Raw genomic sequence first — 16,324 nt, 5'->3', positions numbered from 1 at the left:
AAGTGAATAATTTTTGTATCAATTTTTGTTTGTGCTTGTAGCAGAAAATGGCTTCAAGAAGTGCTGGAAATGTCAGAAAGGGCTTTGAAGAGGAAGACTACGGAGAAGTTGAAGCAGTTTCTGAAGAGGAGAATTCCGCTATTCCATCATGGTTTCATTAGCTTTAAAGCCAAAAAAATTGTTTCACTTTTATCGACACTCAATGAGAGTCCCGCAATTTACTAGGAAACACAAAAATCTGCGGTAGTTCTCGATTATAATCGAACTAAAGGTGGCACTGATCTGTTTGACCAATTCTGTTACAGATACACATTAGCGAGAAAAACTTCCCGATGGTCCATGCGGATTTTGCATGGCATGCTTAGTCAAGCCGGCGTGAATACTTGCATATTTTATAATTTTAGCTGCAACGAAGATTTTCTTTCGCGCAGATAAGTTTTAAGAAAACTGGTAGCGCTATTTGTGCAAAATGCAATTTGAATTTGAAAAAAAGTTCGTATTTACTCAACCAGTTCCCCCACACACAATCACCATTTTCAGATTGAAAAATAAATAGACTTTTTTTATGACATACAAACTGCTAATGCCACCTTATAGCTGGAAGTCTCCGGTTAATTAATAACTTTGATTTTTTAAATTTAGCCCAATTGCAAGAAAATACGACTACGAAACACGATTTTTGTCATTTTCGAAACTTATTTTGTTTAAACATCTACAGTCTTCTATATAATTGAAATATCAATATCAAACTTTCTACATTCCTGAAATTTTTAAGATTTCATTTCACACCTTAATAGTTAAAAAACATGTGTTTTAAACAGTTTTGCTCTCTGAAATAATTTATGGGTGGGTGCAAACCCAGTGCGCCAAGATCGGGACGCCAGAAAATGTGCGCCATTAGAGCTAGGGTTAAGAAAAAATATATGTCGCTTTATTTATTTAAAATTAAATGTTTAAGTTTTGACATGTAAAAAAGGCAATAAAACATGTGCTAGGCATTGATATTCACACATTTATCATCAAAAATACATTTCTTTATATGGCTAAACAAAATTGTTCTGGCTCAAGTATGACTATTTTTTTAGTATCCACACATTTTACTATGAAAAAAACAAGTTAAAAGCAAAAAAATGGTTACTCTACTGCAAGTTTGGTATACGCCGTCTGTATAGGCGGGTCTTTCCCTTTTCGGAAAATTATTAACTGAAACCGTTTTGCCTGGACATGAAACACCCACCTTTACAGCCGAAAAGTGAAATTTTGAGGTTAGATTTTAGTGCACCATATACAGTGAATATGATTTACTTACTCTCATTTGCAGCTCGCACGTATTGTATGTTGAATCTCAGCTTTCGGCATTGTTATAAATAATAATGATTTCATAATAGAGCACTGATGACAACACACGAGATTTTGGCACTTCATCACTCAAACACAACACATTCGTAAGTGCATATACACATGTGTATGAGGTAATTTGGCCAAAGTGACACCAGGTGGCGGTGCAATCGTTATGTCAGCAAACACGTTTTATAACTGTTCCACATCAAAAAAGAAAGTGTGTTCTATAACAGTTGTTACAAGATGGTGACAGAACTGTTCTAGAACAAAAAGTTAACAGCGTTCTAGAACACTGTGACAAAATTGTGACTGAACTGTTCTAGAACATAAAGGTAACAGCGTTCTAGAACACTGTGACAAAATTGTGACAGATCTGTTCTCGAACGATGTGACAGCACTGTTCTGTAACAGTTGCTAAGGAATTGTTCCAGAACAAGCTGATTACAGACGCTCTATAATATTTGTTTCAAGTTTATTTTAGAACTGTGCCGTAACAGTGTTATATCGAAGTTCTAGAACCCTGTTACAAGTGTACTCTAGAACAAATTAGGAACAAAGATTACAGTACAAGTCCGATAAATTTCCAACTTCGGAGCTGTAGGGGAGGGAAATTCCAGGAATTGCAGACTTTCGGATGCGCTCTCAAGTAGCACGATATTAGATGCGCGCATGCGTAAATCATGCGCGAAAATCATGAGAAAAATAGCACAAGTAGTGGGAGAACCACAATTAGTGTGCGTGCCGTACGTGTGATGACGTTTTAAGGGGAGTGTACACTTATCGGACGGCAAGTTATCGGACTTTTATTGTATTTCGCTAACACATGTTCGTAACCTGTTACTAACCTGTTCTAGAACACGGTCTTTTGTGTTCTAGATAAGTTACAGATTTGTTCTGTAACCATGTTTTTTGGGTAAGAATAAAATAAAAAATAAAACGTATAAATTTTTGGAAAAATGACACAAGTGACGAACAAAATTAAAAGACAAAAGTTGTTTAACCAACAAATATCTACAACTTTGGTATAAACTCTGGTAAAAATATATTAAAAGTAAAATAATAAACTGTTGGGAAAAGCATACAAGATACAGTAACATTTTATTTAAGATTTTTCTCCTGAATTACATACACTTATGGAAAAACGATACAAGTTGCAGTAAAATGTTTAATAATAATTTTTATATTAATAGAATGCGTATTTTTTCAATGATAAAAGTAAGACCATAAAAATACTTTTGTTTCAATACTAATGCATATAAAGAAAGGTAATAGTATAAATTCATTGAAATGATGTACATTTTTCAGGGAGGCTAAGAATAAAATTAAATGCAAAATAAGAAACAAATATTAAATTAATCATTAAAAAGGAGATTTGTACTTTATTTTGCAACATCTGAATAAACAGCCCCAGACTGAACTACCAAAAGAAATATAAAATACATTTGATATAATAGAGTTGAACATAATGTAGGAAAGTTCGTATTTTCGATGAAATCAAATGCGAAGCACGAGATACGTGATGAGAATGTGTTCGGTAAAGCTGAAGGAGCTTCAACAAAAGAGAATTCACAACGACCAAATGACGGTTGTCGATGCTTTGATCTTTTATTTTAAAAGACTTACAAATGTGGGGTAAATACAAAGACCGAGCGCGTAGCGCAAGGTGAATCTATCATCGAGCTCGAAGCGCGAGATAAATAAATTGTTAAGCGCGAGAATCAACAGTGCCATATACAGTGCCATACAACTTTTTCAGTTGAAGATTTATTGTTTTAGTGGTAAACTTATGGTTGATTTAAAATTAATTTTTTAACTAAAAATGTTAATAGTCCATTTTCGGTTGAAAATTATTATTTTATTTTATTTCAAAATTCTACTATTTGCTTAACAATTTGTCTTTTTATTTAAAAATTCAACTATTTCGTTAAAAATTCATGTATTTTGTTGAAAATTTGTATTTTTTGGTAGAAAATTATTCTCTTTATTTGAAAATTCATTTTTTTGGTTGAAAATTAATTCTGTTGTTAAAAATTTAACTATTCCAGTTAAAAAATCGTAATTTTATTTGGAAATTCGTCACTGGTTGAAAATTGAACTATTTTTTGTAAAAAACTGATATTTTTTAGTAGATAATTTAAGTATTTGTTTTAAAATTGATATATTTTGCAATTTTTTGCTCTGGTTTGTTAAAGGATGTTTAGAACAAACGTCATGAATTAATATAAATGTTTGCATTTTGCGCAGAATATTAATATGTGATTTTTAGCTGACCGGAAAAATTGAAAAATGTAACTAGTTACTCAATAAAAAGTAACTTACCAAACGCTGCAACCGAGAGAAAAAATAATAATGCGATATTCATCTGTTGTAAATGTTGTTGTCATAAAACCAAGGACTGATTTGAAGGATGGAAAGTAACGGTGTCGTTTTTTTCCGGAGATTTAATCGCTGGCGTTTCGAATTTGCGGTTTGGAAGGGAGGGCAGGAAATATTTAAAGTCTGCGATAAACGGACTGCTGCTAGTTGTAACAATAACGTCAAGAATCATGTATTACGTTCTAACAGGTAGGATAACAATTTCATCAACATATTATTTCATTATGATTTATCCTATCATATCTAATAAAATTGGTGCAGAATGTTTCCTAAATTTGAGGATATTTCTAATCATTTTTAAAAAGATATTGAGAAATTTATAAACAGTTTCAAAAATGATACAATATTTCGCAAAAATAAAGGAAATACTCGTGGGAATATTGAAAGTGATTCTTTATTTATTTTGAATAATTTGAAGAGAATATTTAAAAGATTGTTAAACGTTACAAAAGATTTCGAAAATTGTCGAAAATGAATTCGAAAAATTAAGGAACAATTTTATGAATAATTCGAGTTGATTTAAAAGTTATTTGAGATTTTTCGGAATTCTGAAGAGATTAAATATATTTTAAAACTGAAACATTTCTAGACATTGATAAAGACTTCTGAATTTTTTTTAAGTATCACAAAGTCTTAAATATCTTTTGAACTACTAAAATTTGTCCTAAAATTTTGTGAATGGAATCCTCAGACTGTAAATTCTTAGAAATTTTCTAGATTTTCAGACACATCTGAAAAAAATTTTAGAAGTTTTTTAAGCATTTTGAAAAGTTTCAAGTGAATAAAAAACAAATGTACGATTTCTTTAATGGAAAATACTAATTTAAAGTGACACGGGTAAAACTTGCCAACATATCTAACTGTTTGAAAATTGCAAATCTTTTTCAAATTATACAGATTTTTTGTTTTAAATAATTTTTGTCTAAAACGCTAACATAAACTAAAATTGTTTAAAAATTATAAACCGTTAAGATTCATATTTTCGTTCAAATATGACAGTTTTCGGTGATCCGATTAATCTTTGAAATCTATTAATTTTTATTAAAAATACCAATCTGCGGCTTAAAATTCTAACATCACCTAAAAATGTTGTAAATTGAAAATCTTGAAGAGATTTTTCTTTAAAAATGCTGAATTTTAGTAAACAAACAGATTCACAAAACTTAAACTTTGAAAAATTTAGAGTTATCTTCAAAGCTTTATGATTTTATATTAAAATTCTTCTTTAACAATACTAATTTCCAGCGAAAACCACTAACATAAAACATTTATATACTATTACTAATACTATTATTATTCCTTATACAAAATACAAATATCGAAAAACTATTTATTTTCTCATTTGTTTTTACGGTTATATAAATGTAATTTTTCTGAGATTCTTGAGAAAATTAAAAAAGATTTTCGAAAATCTCAGGTATGTCATATCAAAATTCCAACAAAAATCTTAATATTTAAAGAAATAGTTAAATTTTTTAACAAAAATGTGAATTTTTCCAAGAAGATTTATTTTCTATGGAAAAATACAAATTTTTAACGAAAAATATAATATTTGTTATGTCAATTCTAAAAATTCTGCAAATTAAAAAAAATCCACTTGAATTATTCAAGATTCATTTTTAACAATTTCGGAAATACTTTTTTTAATTCTCTTGAAATAAATTTTGGTAAATTAAAAAATCATAAAAAATGTTCCCAGAAATCTTAAGACAATTTTTAAATTTTTTTAAAACCTTACAAAACTTTTAAAAAACTCTTAAATTTTTTCTCGAAATCTTCAAAACTCTGCATTTTATTTTAAATCGTTTGACATCTTTTTAGGCTTAAAATTATGTTTGTATCTTTTCAAAACTTTTAAATACCTCTTAAACTTATTTTAATATCTTTTCAAATAATGTCTTAAAATTATTTATTTTAAATACATAAAAAGTAAGTTTAAATTCAATTTAGAAGCTTTAACATTTTATTTCAATATCTTTAAAGCATTACATTTTGTTTAAAATGTTGTGAAATCTTTTCACATTAAAAAAAAGTTAAATCCTCTCAATATCTTTTAAAATTATTTTAACTTTTCCTACAATTTTTAAAACATTTTGCAAAATTAAAAAAAAAAAATTATCTTAAAATATTTTCGTTTTTGACAATGTTGGGAATCTTTTGTAATTTCTTAAAACAGTGTTAAATATGATATTAAAATTAATTTTTCAAATTAAAAAATCACTTCAAATATTCCTAGGAATCTTAGAACATTTTTTTTTTAATTTTGAAACTCTTTCAAAATCTTTAAAAATTTTATTTAAAAATATTCAAAAATCTACATTATGTTTAGATTATAATTTTTTCAAGATCTTTTTACATTTCAACTTAATTTTAAAACTTTTTAAAGACTTCTAAATATTTTTTTAAATAATTGTGAGTTTTTCTTCAAATGTGTTGAAATTTTTTGCATAATTACAAAAATTGCAATCTTCCAGATACTTTTTTTACATCTTTTAAAATCTTTTTGAATATTCTCTTAACAAGAATGTTGTGACATCAAAAATAGTTTATAATTTTCCCATATATTTAAATCGAACGATCGAAAGATTATATTGAAAATAATAAAATTTACAAGCCAAAATAATTTCTTATCTTATTAATGTTTTTCATTGCAAATTAAAGTTTATGACAAAAAATCATTATATTTTAAATAAGTTTGATAATTTTTGACAAATTCAGGTTAAGTTAGCGTTTGACACGTTTTACATCAAAAATTGGCATTTTAAAACAAAAATCATAATTTGAAAAACATTTAGAATATTTTAACGATTTTGGATTTTTTTAGGATTTTTGGTCAGAAACTGGTATTTTTAGTTAAAAAAATATATATTTAAAAAGTGTTAAAGAATTTCCATAACTTTCCAACAATTTTACGTTACATTGGCGTTTTACACCAGAAATCGGTAGCGGGATTTCATATCTAGATTTTAATGATTTTTATGCAGATTAAAATTTTTTGAACAATTTAAAGTTATGTTAAAGTTTTTCACAAAATCAATCAATTTCGTAGAAGATATACAATTCTAGAGAAGTTTATGATACGTTGTGTTAGTGTTTTCGTTGGAATTTTTGGTATTTTCAATAAAAACATTTTTTTTTTAATTTACAATTTAAATTTGCATTAGAAAATCATACATGATTTGCTAAAAGATTAATATTTTTTAAACAATTTTAGGTTACGATGGCGGATTTAACATACAATATTATGGTTATTTTCAAACATAATATTAATAATTCAAATTTCTAATTATTTTAGTGTTTTTTCGTTTAAAAAAAATTAATTTTGTACAGTTCAAAATCCAGCTGTTGAAGAGTGAACTTTCAGCAATTAAACTTAAATAAAAAAAAATTGAATTTGTATCTAGGAAATTCAATTTTTGTCAATTTTCAGTATTTGAAAATCGGAGTAAATTGACGGAAAAATTTGCTAAAACCAATTATATTCGGCCGGCAGATCAGGCAGTAACGCTTCGTCTTCACAGCCCGAAGGTTGCTTGTTCGATTCTCGTTGCCTGTACTTTTTTTATTATTTTGTTTATAAAGTGTTTCTAAATGTAATTTCCCGAAACAATATTAAACAATTATGTAAAGAATATTTTTAAATGTCTTTTTTCACGGAAAAAGTCACCTCTTTAACATGTTTTAGATCATGTTTTAGATTTTTTAACAAAAATGTTTTATTATTAGTCATTTTATATTTCAATTTAAAAATTGCTTTTTTCATTAATAATAAGATTTTAAAGGACAAGCAATTGCAATTTTTGGAAATATGTAATATATTTAAAAAATAAAACAAAATGATTTCGAAATAAAATCTTTAATTGTCTAGAGAAATCCAAGATTTAATTTTCAGTAAGCTATAATTTTTTTAATTTAGGGAAACCTCAAATAATGAGTTGTTTCATCATGAATCGTTTATAAAATGAAAGGTTGACTCCATGATTTTTACTTTCTATTATTTTAAGATTTTAATAAAACAGTTTTTAATATAAAAATATAAAAATTAAATTTTTTATAGGAATTTTGCTCGGCTCAATTGGATTTTCGGTCGCAGATATTGCGTCCCAATTTGAAGAAAGTAGAGTCGCACCAGATGTTGTAAATAAAGCCCCTATTGAGGAGCTTGAGGTAAATGGAAAAATTGTATTTAATTATAATTTTATATTGTTTAATTTTTTCGCATTTGAAATTCAAGTTTTTTTCATATTTAGATTTCCCTTAATTGTCTGAATTATTACAGATGTTTATATGTAAAATAATAATTATTATATAATAGCATATGTAATTAAAGCTGTAATATTTTTAAGATTTTCTGGAGAAATTAAGGAAATTAAGGCGAATACGAAACTGAAAACCTGAAATTTACATGTCTTACTACATCTTTTCATTCGTTTCTATTCAGTTTTGTGACAAGAAGTCACTCTCAATGTAAGTGAAAGCAGTTTTAGGGAACAAAAAATTTGTTTTCGCAAAAATGCTTAAATTTGGAAATTTATGTATTTCAATTGTTAATAACAAATTATTCTTTTCTATGTTCGAATGAATATAATTAAACTTTACTAACATTAACAAAAATAAAAATGATTAATTTTGATTTACAGCAAGTACAGTGTCTTAACTTTTAGTCGAATTAAATTATTTTACATACTCTGGTATTTTTAAATAATGAGTATTCACTGTAAGGAGATATCCCCTAAACGATTTCAAAATTTTAAGTTGAACTTGAAAAGAATTCTTTTGCAGCAACAAATTAAAATACTGAAAACAAAATTTAAATAATTTTTAAATGGTATGTTTTAAGTTGATTATAGAAAGCATTTAAAAAATATAAAAATTGTTTATTTAAAAATGTTTCCCTGTCTGATTTTTTTAATCTCTGTAAATGAATTTCCATCGACCTAAGTTTATCCAATTTGAACAAAATTCTCCAAGGCGCAGAGAGAAAAAAATATTTAAAAAATGCATAAAAAGATTGTTTTTTTTTCTACATGTAAAAATTAATGCTAAATCTTTCCCCTATTTTCCAAATTTTCCGTGAAAAGTTACCCTATTTTCCCTTTTTTGTGCTCCTTTTGCACTGTCCTCTCTACAAACAGTATGAACTTATTCCTAAAAAATAATTATCTGATTAATACGAAAGTTTTAAATGCAGGTCAAATATGGTGAGAAGAAACTCAAATTTGGAGATGAATTAACACCAACTCAAGTCAAAGACATGCCAGATATTGATTTCAAACATGAGGACAGTGCACTGTACACTTTGATCATGATTGGTAAATATCGACATTTTAATTTATAACAGAGATTCTATCTGACCCGGAAATCGAGTAAACCGGGAAATGATCGGAAATCTTATTCGCTGGGAAAAAAATAAAGAAATAACCGGGAATTTCCTTCGGTGACAGAGATTTTTCTATTAAATATACTAATATACAAATTAAAAGTTATTTAATATACAGTGAAACACTTCAATAGCCCTCTCTTCTATAGCCATTCCGGGAATTAAAGGTAGGTAGGTATAACAGGAACTGCGCGGGGGCCGCGGGGTCTGCGGTTGTCACTCAGACAAGCAGTCAAGCGTGAACAAACAAAAGCGGAGAGGGCTACAATGAGTTAATTCACACTCAAGGTCAGCCCCAAAATCGGCGGTATAAAAGAGTTTCACTTTATTTCATTATTCTAGTTCTGAGTTGGAACAGGGAATTCGTGAAAAAAATTTTATTTTCACTTGGAATAGGAAATTTTTAAAACTCATTAAGACTGACTTGGAACAGTGAATTTTCTGAAAGAATTATAATTGTGAGAATTGGGGAACAAGGAATTTTCAAAAAGAATTAGAATTCTAAGTTGCGACCGGGAATTTCAATCAAGAAATGTAATTCTGAGTTTAGGACAAGGAGTTTCTAAATTAAATTATGATTTCTACTCTGAGATAGGAAATTTGAGTGAAGAATCATAATTTTTAGTTTGGAACACAAGAAATTTCACTAAAGAAATATGATTTTGCCAATTGGGACGGAGAATTTTCCTCAAGAATTTTAATTTTTACTTTGAGACTGAGTTTCAGTTAAGAATTATAGTTTTGAGTTGAGATCACACGAAATTTTAATAAAAAAATATAATGTTGATAACTGAGACGGGAAAATTCCATAAAGAATATTAACTTTCACCTTGGGACAGGAAATTTTCATGAAAAATTAGAATTTTGAATTTGGAAAAATGAATTTTAGTGAAGAATTGTAATTTTGACTTTAAGAAACAGAGAATTTTAGTGAAAAAAAATTTGTATAACTGGGACAGGGAAAACTCCCTGAAGAATTATAATTTTTACTTGGGGACAGAGAATTACAGTTAAGAATGATAATTTTGAGTTTAGCTCACAGGAAATTTTAGAAAAAAATATATAATTTTGATAACTGGGACAGAGAAAATTCCCTGAAGAATTTTAACTTCATTTTTGGACAGGGAAATTTAGAAAAAAATATATAATTTTGATAACTGGGACAGGGAAAATTCCCTGAAGAAATTTAGGTTTCACATTTAGACTGGGAAATTCAGTTAAGGATTGTAATATTGAATTTATAACAGGGAATTTCAGTGAATAATGATAATTTTGAGTTTAGATCATTTTTAATTGGGAACAGAGAATTTGAGGAAAGAGTGGTAATCTTGATTTTGGGACAGAGGGAATTCAGGTTAAGAATTATATTTTTGAGCCTGGAAAAAGGAATTTTAATGAAAAATATAATTTTTACAATTGGGACAGGGAAGTTTCCAAAAGAATTAAAATTTTTACTTCGGGACAGGGAATTTTAGTGAATAAATATAATTTTGATTTCGGAACAGGGAATTTTAATGAAGAATTATAATTTTGAGTTCCGGACGCAGGAAATTTCAGTAAAAAATACAATTTTGACAATTGGAAGTGGGAACTTCGTTAAAGAATTTTAATTTTTACTTTAAGACAAGAATTTCCTTGAAGAATTTTAATTTTTACTTTGGGGAAGGCAATTTTAGTCAAAAATTAGACTTTTAAGGTTACACAGGCAATTTCAGGAAAAAAGAATGATTTTAACATTAGAATAGGGAATTTCATTGAAGAATTTGAATTTTTTCTTTGGGATAGGAAATTTTAGTGACAAATTTTAATTTTGAGTTTGAAGTAGGGGAATATTAGTGAAGAATAGTAATTTTGAGTGCAGGTCGCAAGGAATTTCAGTAAAAAAAATATAATTTGGACAATTGGGACAAGAAACTGCCTTGTAGTATTTTAATTTTTACTTTGCAACGGAAAATTATAGTAAAGAGTGATAATTTTGAGTTTGGAAAAGGGAATTTCAGTAAATATTTTTAATTTTGACTATTTTAGAACGGGGAATTTTTCCCCGAAGAATTTGAATTTTCACTTTGGGACAGACAGTTTCAGTGAAAAATATGATTTTGATAATTGGGGGAGAAAATTTCCCTGAAGAACAACAAGTTTTACTTTGAGACAGGAAATTTCGGTTAAGAATTATAATTTTTGATTTGAAACAGAGAATTTGAGTGAAGAATTATAATTTTGAGTTTGCGGCAGAGGAAATTCCAGTAAATAAAAGTAATTTTGACAATTGGGATAATAATTTCATTTAGTACATAGAACTTTTCACATGGAACGGGAATTCTGAAAAAAAATTAATTCCGATTTAGAAGAAGGAATTAAAAAAATCCCTGTTCTAATTCAGAACTGCCATTTTTTCCAAAGTTCTCTGTTCTAAATCAGAATTGTAATCATTCTTATGACAAAAAATGAACTGATGAAACATCTGATGAGAAAATGTTACGAAAATCTTCTGAAACATTTGAAAATCGTATTATATATTTTAAATTGATCGGTAAAAATTAACAATTGCCTGGAAGTCAGTGGTGTCAGAACACGGATATCTCTGGCATGCGCAGTATGCTGGGGGGCGGTACCTATTTCAGTAGCCAATGGGAAGTTGGCGGTAAGTTTTAAATTAAATTTTGATAACAATCAAGAAACAAATCTCTGGCAGATAATTTTACAGCTGAAATATGTGATGTGTTGTCTGCTAAAAGAAAAAACAATCTACTCGCCGTACCGCATTTACAATAGTCAAATTATCGTTAAATACTTATGATTAATAAAAAGTACTCTTGCATATCGGTTATATAAAATATTTTTTTTATCAAGCATCATCATTTTATTTTATTTATTCTAATTCTGCTGAAAAATAATGAAGTGCAAATTTCCGCATTTAAAAGTTCCCGCCAACATCCCATTGGCTACTGAAATTGGTGCCGCTCCCAGCGTCCTGCGCATGCCAGAGATATCCGCATTCTGAAACCACTAGAGTACTAGGGTAGACAGGAATATGCAGCCGCCATTCTGGTTCCTAGAAAATTCGCGGGAAAACATGCGATAAGCATGTCCTAGTTTAGAATTAAAATTAAGCTTAGAATATAAGAAAAACAGTCTGCTTCAGTGCTACGTTTTGTCAAAATACAGCCGAAGATGGATAGCATATAGCCATAGCAATATAATTTAAATATTTGGGCTCTGAACCTTGTGTTGATATTTAATTAAATTGCCTATAGGCATTTTTTAAAATATATTTAAGCGAAATAAGATCCAGATGAAAGTAAGGTTAGGAACCCGTTTGTCTAGAGAATGGCGCAAGTTAACCCACGCAAATGAAAAAGACATCTGCTATGCAATGTAAATAGTTATCATAATAAACTTTTGGAAAAGTATTAGTTTTTGACCTATAGTCTATTATTATTTGTTGCTCGTTATTTAATAAATCATACGAGTATAATTTTAGCGCACGCCCGTTAAGCTGAGTAAACTTTAATTTACAATCATAATTTTTGCAAGAATTATTTTGTGGGAAATGTGTGGGTTAACAATCATATAGTCTAATTTAAATATTCTATATATTATATCACATGTAATTTTATTTATAATTTATGTGTTGGTAAAAGTGCTTTAGTATGATTTTAAAATTAATAATCTATATCATGTAAATGTATTTATCATATTTTTTAGGTGCATTTTGACCTACTCAAATAATGACTTAATATCAAATGTGATCTAGAAATTAGGTTTAAGAGAACTATAACTGAAAGTTATAAAATATTTGTTTTTTCAATTTAATAAAAAATATTATTTACCATATGTATGCATTTTTATATTCATTTCGAACAATATACAATTTCAAATCAATAGTTAAAATCAACGTGTTATCGGTAAGTAGAATAATTTGCCATTTTTTCTTTAGAATTGATCATTACATTATAAAGTTTAAAAACATTCATATTTCTAATAATATTATCTTGAAATATTACAGCTTACTTTATTTTAATTTTGTTACTCACTACTATTTAATTAGGTTTTAGACCAAAATTCATCTCTTAAAAATTCGACATCAAGTTAGCGATTTTGAATTTGGCGGGGAACCACAATGGCGGTTGCATATTCCCATCTAATATAGTACCTTAACACCACTACTGGAATTAAACCAAAAAATGAGTTGGAATTTCAAATCGACCGTCAGGTGGACACCCTGTCAAAAGGACTTTTTAAGACTTTTTCCCACTTAGCGTTCTTAGTTTTTGCAAAAAATTAAACTCTTTATTTTATATTTTCAGATCCAGATGCGCCAACCAGGAAGGCCCCCATAATGCGAGAGTGGCAGCATTGGATTGTGATAAACATCCCCGGAGATGATGTTTCTAAAGGAGAAACTCTTGCGGACTACGTTGGAGCCGGTCCTCCACAAGGAAGTGGTCTTCACAGATACGTAATTTTGGTTTTCAAACAGCCAGGAAAATTAACAGTTGACGAAAAGCACCGGAAAATAACAGATCAAACTCTTCGTGAAAGATTTTCCACCAAGAAGTTCGCCGCCAAGTACAATCTTGGCGAACCAGTTGCGGGAAATTTATTTTTGGCTCAATGGGACGATTATGTGCCTACTCTTTACAGGAAACTCTCAGGCAAAGATTAATGAAAAAAATGTTCGCTTTTAATAAATAAAAAGTCGCATTAATTAAGTATTCTACAAAACTGTAAATTTGAGAATAGTGATTTTAAGAACTTCAAAGTTTGGTGTGTTTTAAACTACACGTGTATTATCATAGTTTTGAAAATTTTGTAATAAGTTTTTGTAATAACTGAGATTTAATAAAAGATGGAAAAAAAAGATTGGAAGTTTATTTGTTTATCCCTGCTTGAAGTAAAAATGTAGAGATCCTATATTTTTGAATAATTCAGTCCGCCAGTTCGTATACTTACATTTTCAAGGTCGTTGATTACGATTCTGTATTCAGATTTAAGAAATTCAATATGGCGGACTAATTTTGAGAAGTCATTCAAAGATAGCAATTGGTGCGCGCACGAAATGCTTGCAAGAATGCACCTATCCTGCCAGCACTTTCTGAACACGCACTTAGTGCATGCACACTGCATCACCAATGACAGGCATGCATACAGGCACCCGGAGACGAAAAGATGCGACGCGCACGTGCGCGCACTATGAATGCACTTTGCAATTTGCTGAAGTAAGTAATATAAAACAATAATTACTAGCTAATATAGAGAAGAATTTTGAAATTAATCTTTAAAAAATTGCAAAGCATCATGTCTAATAAAATAATTGTGTGCAAAATCCAAAGACATAAAAATAAAATAAAAGTTTAACTTTATATTATGTTTTTTGTTATAAATATACAGCAATCACTACTGTGCATGTGCGAGATATCCGCGTTCTCCTACTACTAGTGCCGCGACGCCTGCTGGTGCACTCTCGGAGTTTATGCAAGACGCTTATTCGTTCGCGTCTTGTACCGTGTGTGCTTAGGTCGTTGTTGTCATTGTGGTATTATTGTGTTATTATATGTGTTACTTTAGGTATTTTTATCCCTAATTGTTTTAATCCAGGGAAAAGTGCAGGAAGGATTATTCGAAAAGAATTGATTAATAAAAGGTCTCGTGTAAAAGAAAGTGTGTTAAGTGTTCCATATAACCTTAAATTTGGTGTGATGGCGTGTGTTTGGTTTTTGTTTGTATACACGCGCGTAGTGACACTAACCTAATTCGAGCAAGTTTGGCTACGAATCGAGATAAAAAATTCAATTTTTAGTTTCTTTTTTTGTACTCCCCTGTCATTCTATATTTTTCAGGACATTCACCGGAGTCACGTGAATAATTGTAGGCGCCCAGTGAGCACACAAGTCCTAAACTTGTCCTATAAACGTTTTTCAGCGGACGTCTTAAGGACGTCCTGCGGACCTTTTAAATACATGAAAAGATGCAAAGGATGTCTTAAAGACGTAAAATTATATGACATAGAGGTACATTCTAAGGACGTCTGTAGGACGTCCCGGTGCCCACTGGGCGTTTTATTATTCGGCAGCTTTGTGCAATTTTATTCATTTTCAATTCTAAATGTTTTAATTTTACATTTCTGAAATAAAAATTGAAAATTAAATCTTGCTGGTTCTTTCCTTTATCATAAACAAAACAATTTTTAGACCCTACTTACGCGCACACAAAGTGCCTTCTCCATGCGCGCACGTGCGTGCAGGCGCGATAGACCGGGCATATGCCTCTCCATGGATGACACATCTGCGTACTTATCTGCGCACACGTCGTGCGTGTAAATATACACGCTGTGCCTGCGCTGTTCCTCAATTTAGATTTTTGAACATCTTTAACTATTGTTACTCTATGGAGCTTAGGCGATTTCAATAGAGATAAATAAACGTTTATTTTTCGGCCTGCTGGCCTTATAAAATTGACTTTCTTATAATTCCATTTTTTACAGAATTTTCCTAAAACTATGTTTTACAAAGTACCATCCATCCCCAACTTATAAGTAATCCGCTCGCTTCTATAGCCCAACCTTCCTCGCTGCGCCTCGCCTCGCACAGATTTCGCTGTTTTGTCGCTATGCCTCGCATTACCAGCCTCTGCCTCCGCGGCTAATACCTAACACTTAACTACTATTTACAATATTTACACTTTTTTACATCTACTTCCTCTCCCATTTACAATCTTTCCTTCTCCATTCTTCTTCCTCCTTTCTTCTCTTTTTCTCCATCTTACCCACACCCCCTTGACCCATACCACTGCCCTTTTGTCTCCCCTTTCATGCAACAATACCTCCATGCTTATCCCACTCTTTTACACCTCTTCACACTCCTGTAATCAGTGCTCAACTTTTGCATCCCCCTTCCCTCATAATTCACAAATTCTCTTCTCTCTAAAAAGCCAGAACCTATTATAACCCTCCATGCAACCGCATCTCTATCTCGCTATAAGTCCCTATATATAAGCATCTGATGTAAGCCCCTGACTACCTTGCTCTCCTTTCTCACACAAATATTGCGCTCTCTGTCTTGGCATAATTCACACATAGTTCCCGTTAAACCTTGACTCTCTTATCCTCTCTTCTCCTTCTGCCTTCTCTTCCTCCATGCCATTCTTTTGAACCAACCCATAGAACTTCCTTCGTTCCTCGTGCAACCTGCTAACTTTATCCATCTGCAATCCATTCGTTCTAAA

At 29.9% G+C, this 16,324-nt stretch overlaps 1 protein-coding gene across 1 annotated transcript; it reads left to right on the top strand.

The window, feature by feature from the left end:
* Positions 1-3,784: 3,784 nt before the first annotated feature.
* On the top strand, positions 3,785-13,952 carry LOC117169528 (protein D2-like). Its single transcript, XM_033355949.1, has 4 exons — positions 3,785-3,906; positions 7,775-7,884; positions 8,909-9,029; positions 13,408-13,952. The coding sequence occupies exons 1-4, from the start codon at positions 3,888-3,890 to the stop codon at positions 13,764-13,766; spliced, it is 609 nt and encodes a 202-aa protein (XP_033211840.1). The 5' UTR covers positions 3,785-3,887; the 3' UTR covers positions 13,767-13,952.
* The last annotated feature ends 2,372 nt before the right edge of the window (positions 13,953-16,324 follow it).

Source organism: Belonocnema kinseyi, chromosome 3 (genome assembly GCF_010883055.1).
Source record: "Belonocnema kinseyi isolate 2016_QV_RU_SX_M_011 chromosome 3, B_treatae_v1, whole genome shotgun sequence".
Lineage (NCBI taxonomy): Eukaryota > Metazoa > Arthropoda > Insecta > Hymenoptera > Cynipidae > Belonocnema > Belonocnema kinseyi.
Note: the sequence above shows the minus strand (reverse complement) of the source record. Positions and strands in the feature narration are given on the sequence as shown.

Bases quoted from the DNA above. Each gene is read 5' to 3' on its own strand.
- LOC117169528 (XM_033355949.1), top strand. The intron at 7,885-8,908 runs GTAAATGGAAAA...TTTTAAATGCAG, and splicing joins CCCCTATTGAGGAGCTTGAG to GTCAAATATGGTGAGAAGAA. The intron at 9,030-13,407 runs GTAAATATCGAC...TTATATTTTCAG, and splicing joins GTACACTTTGATCATGATTG to ATCCAGATGCGCCAACCAGG.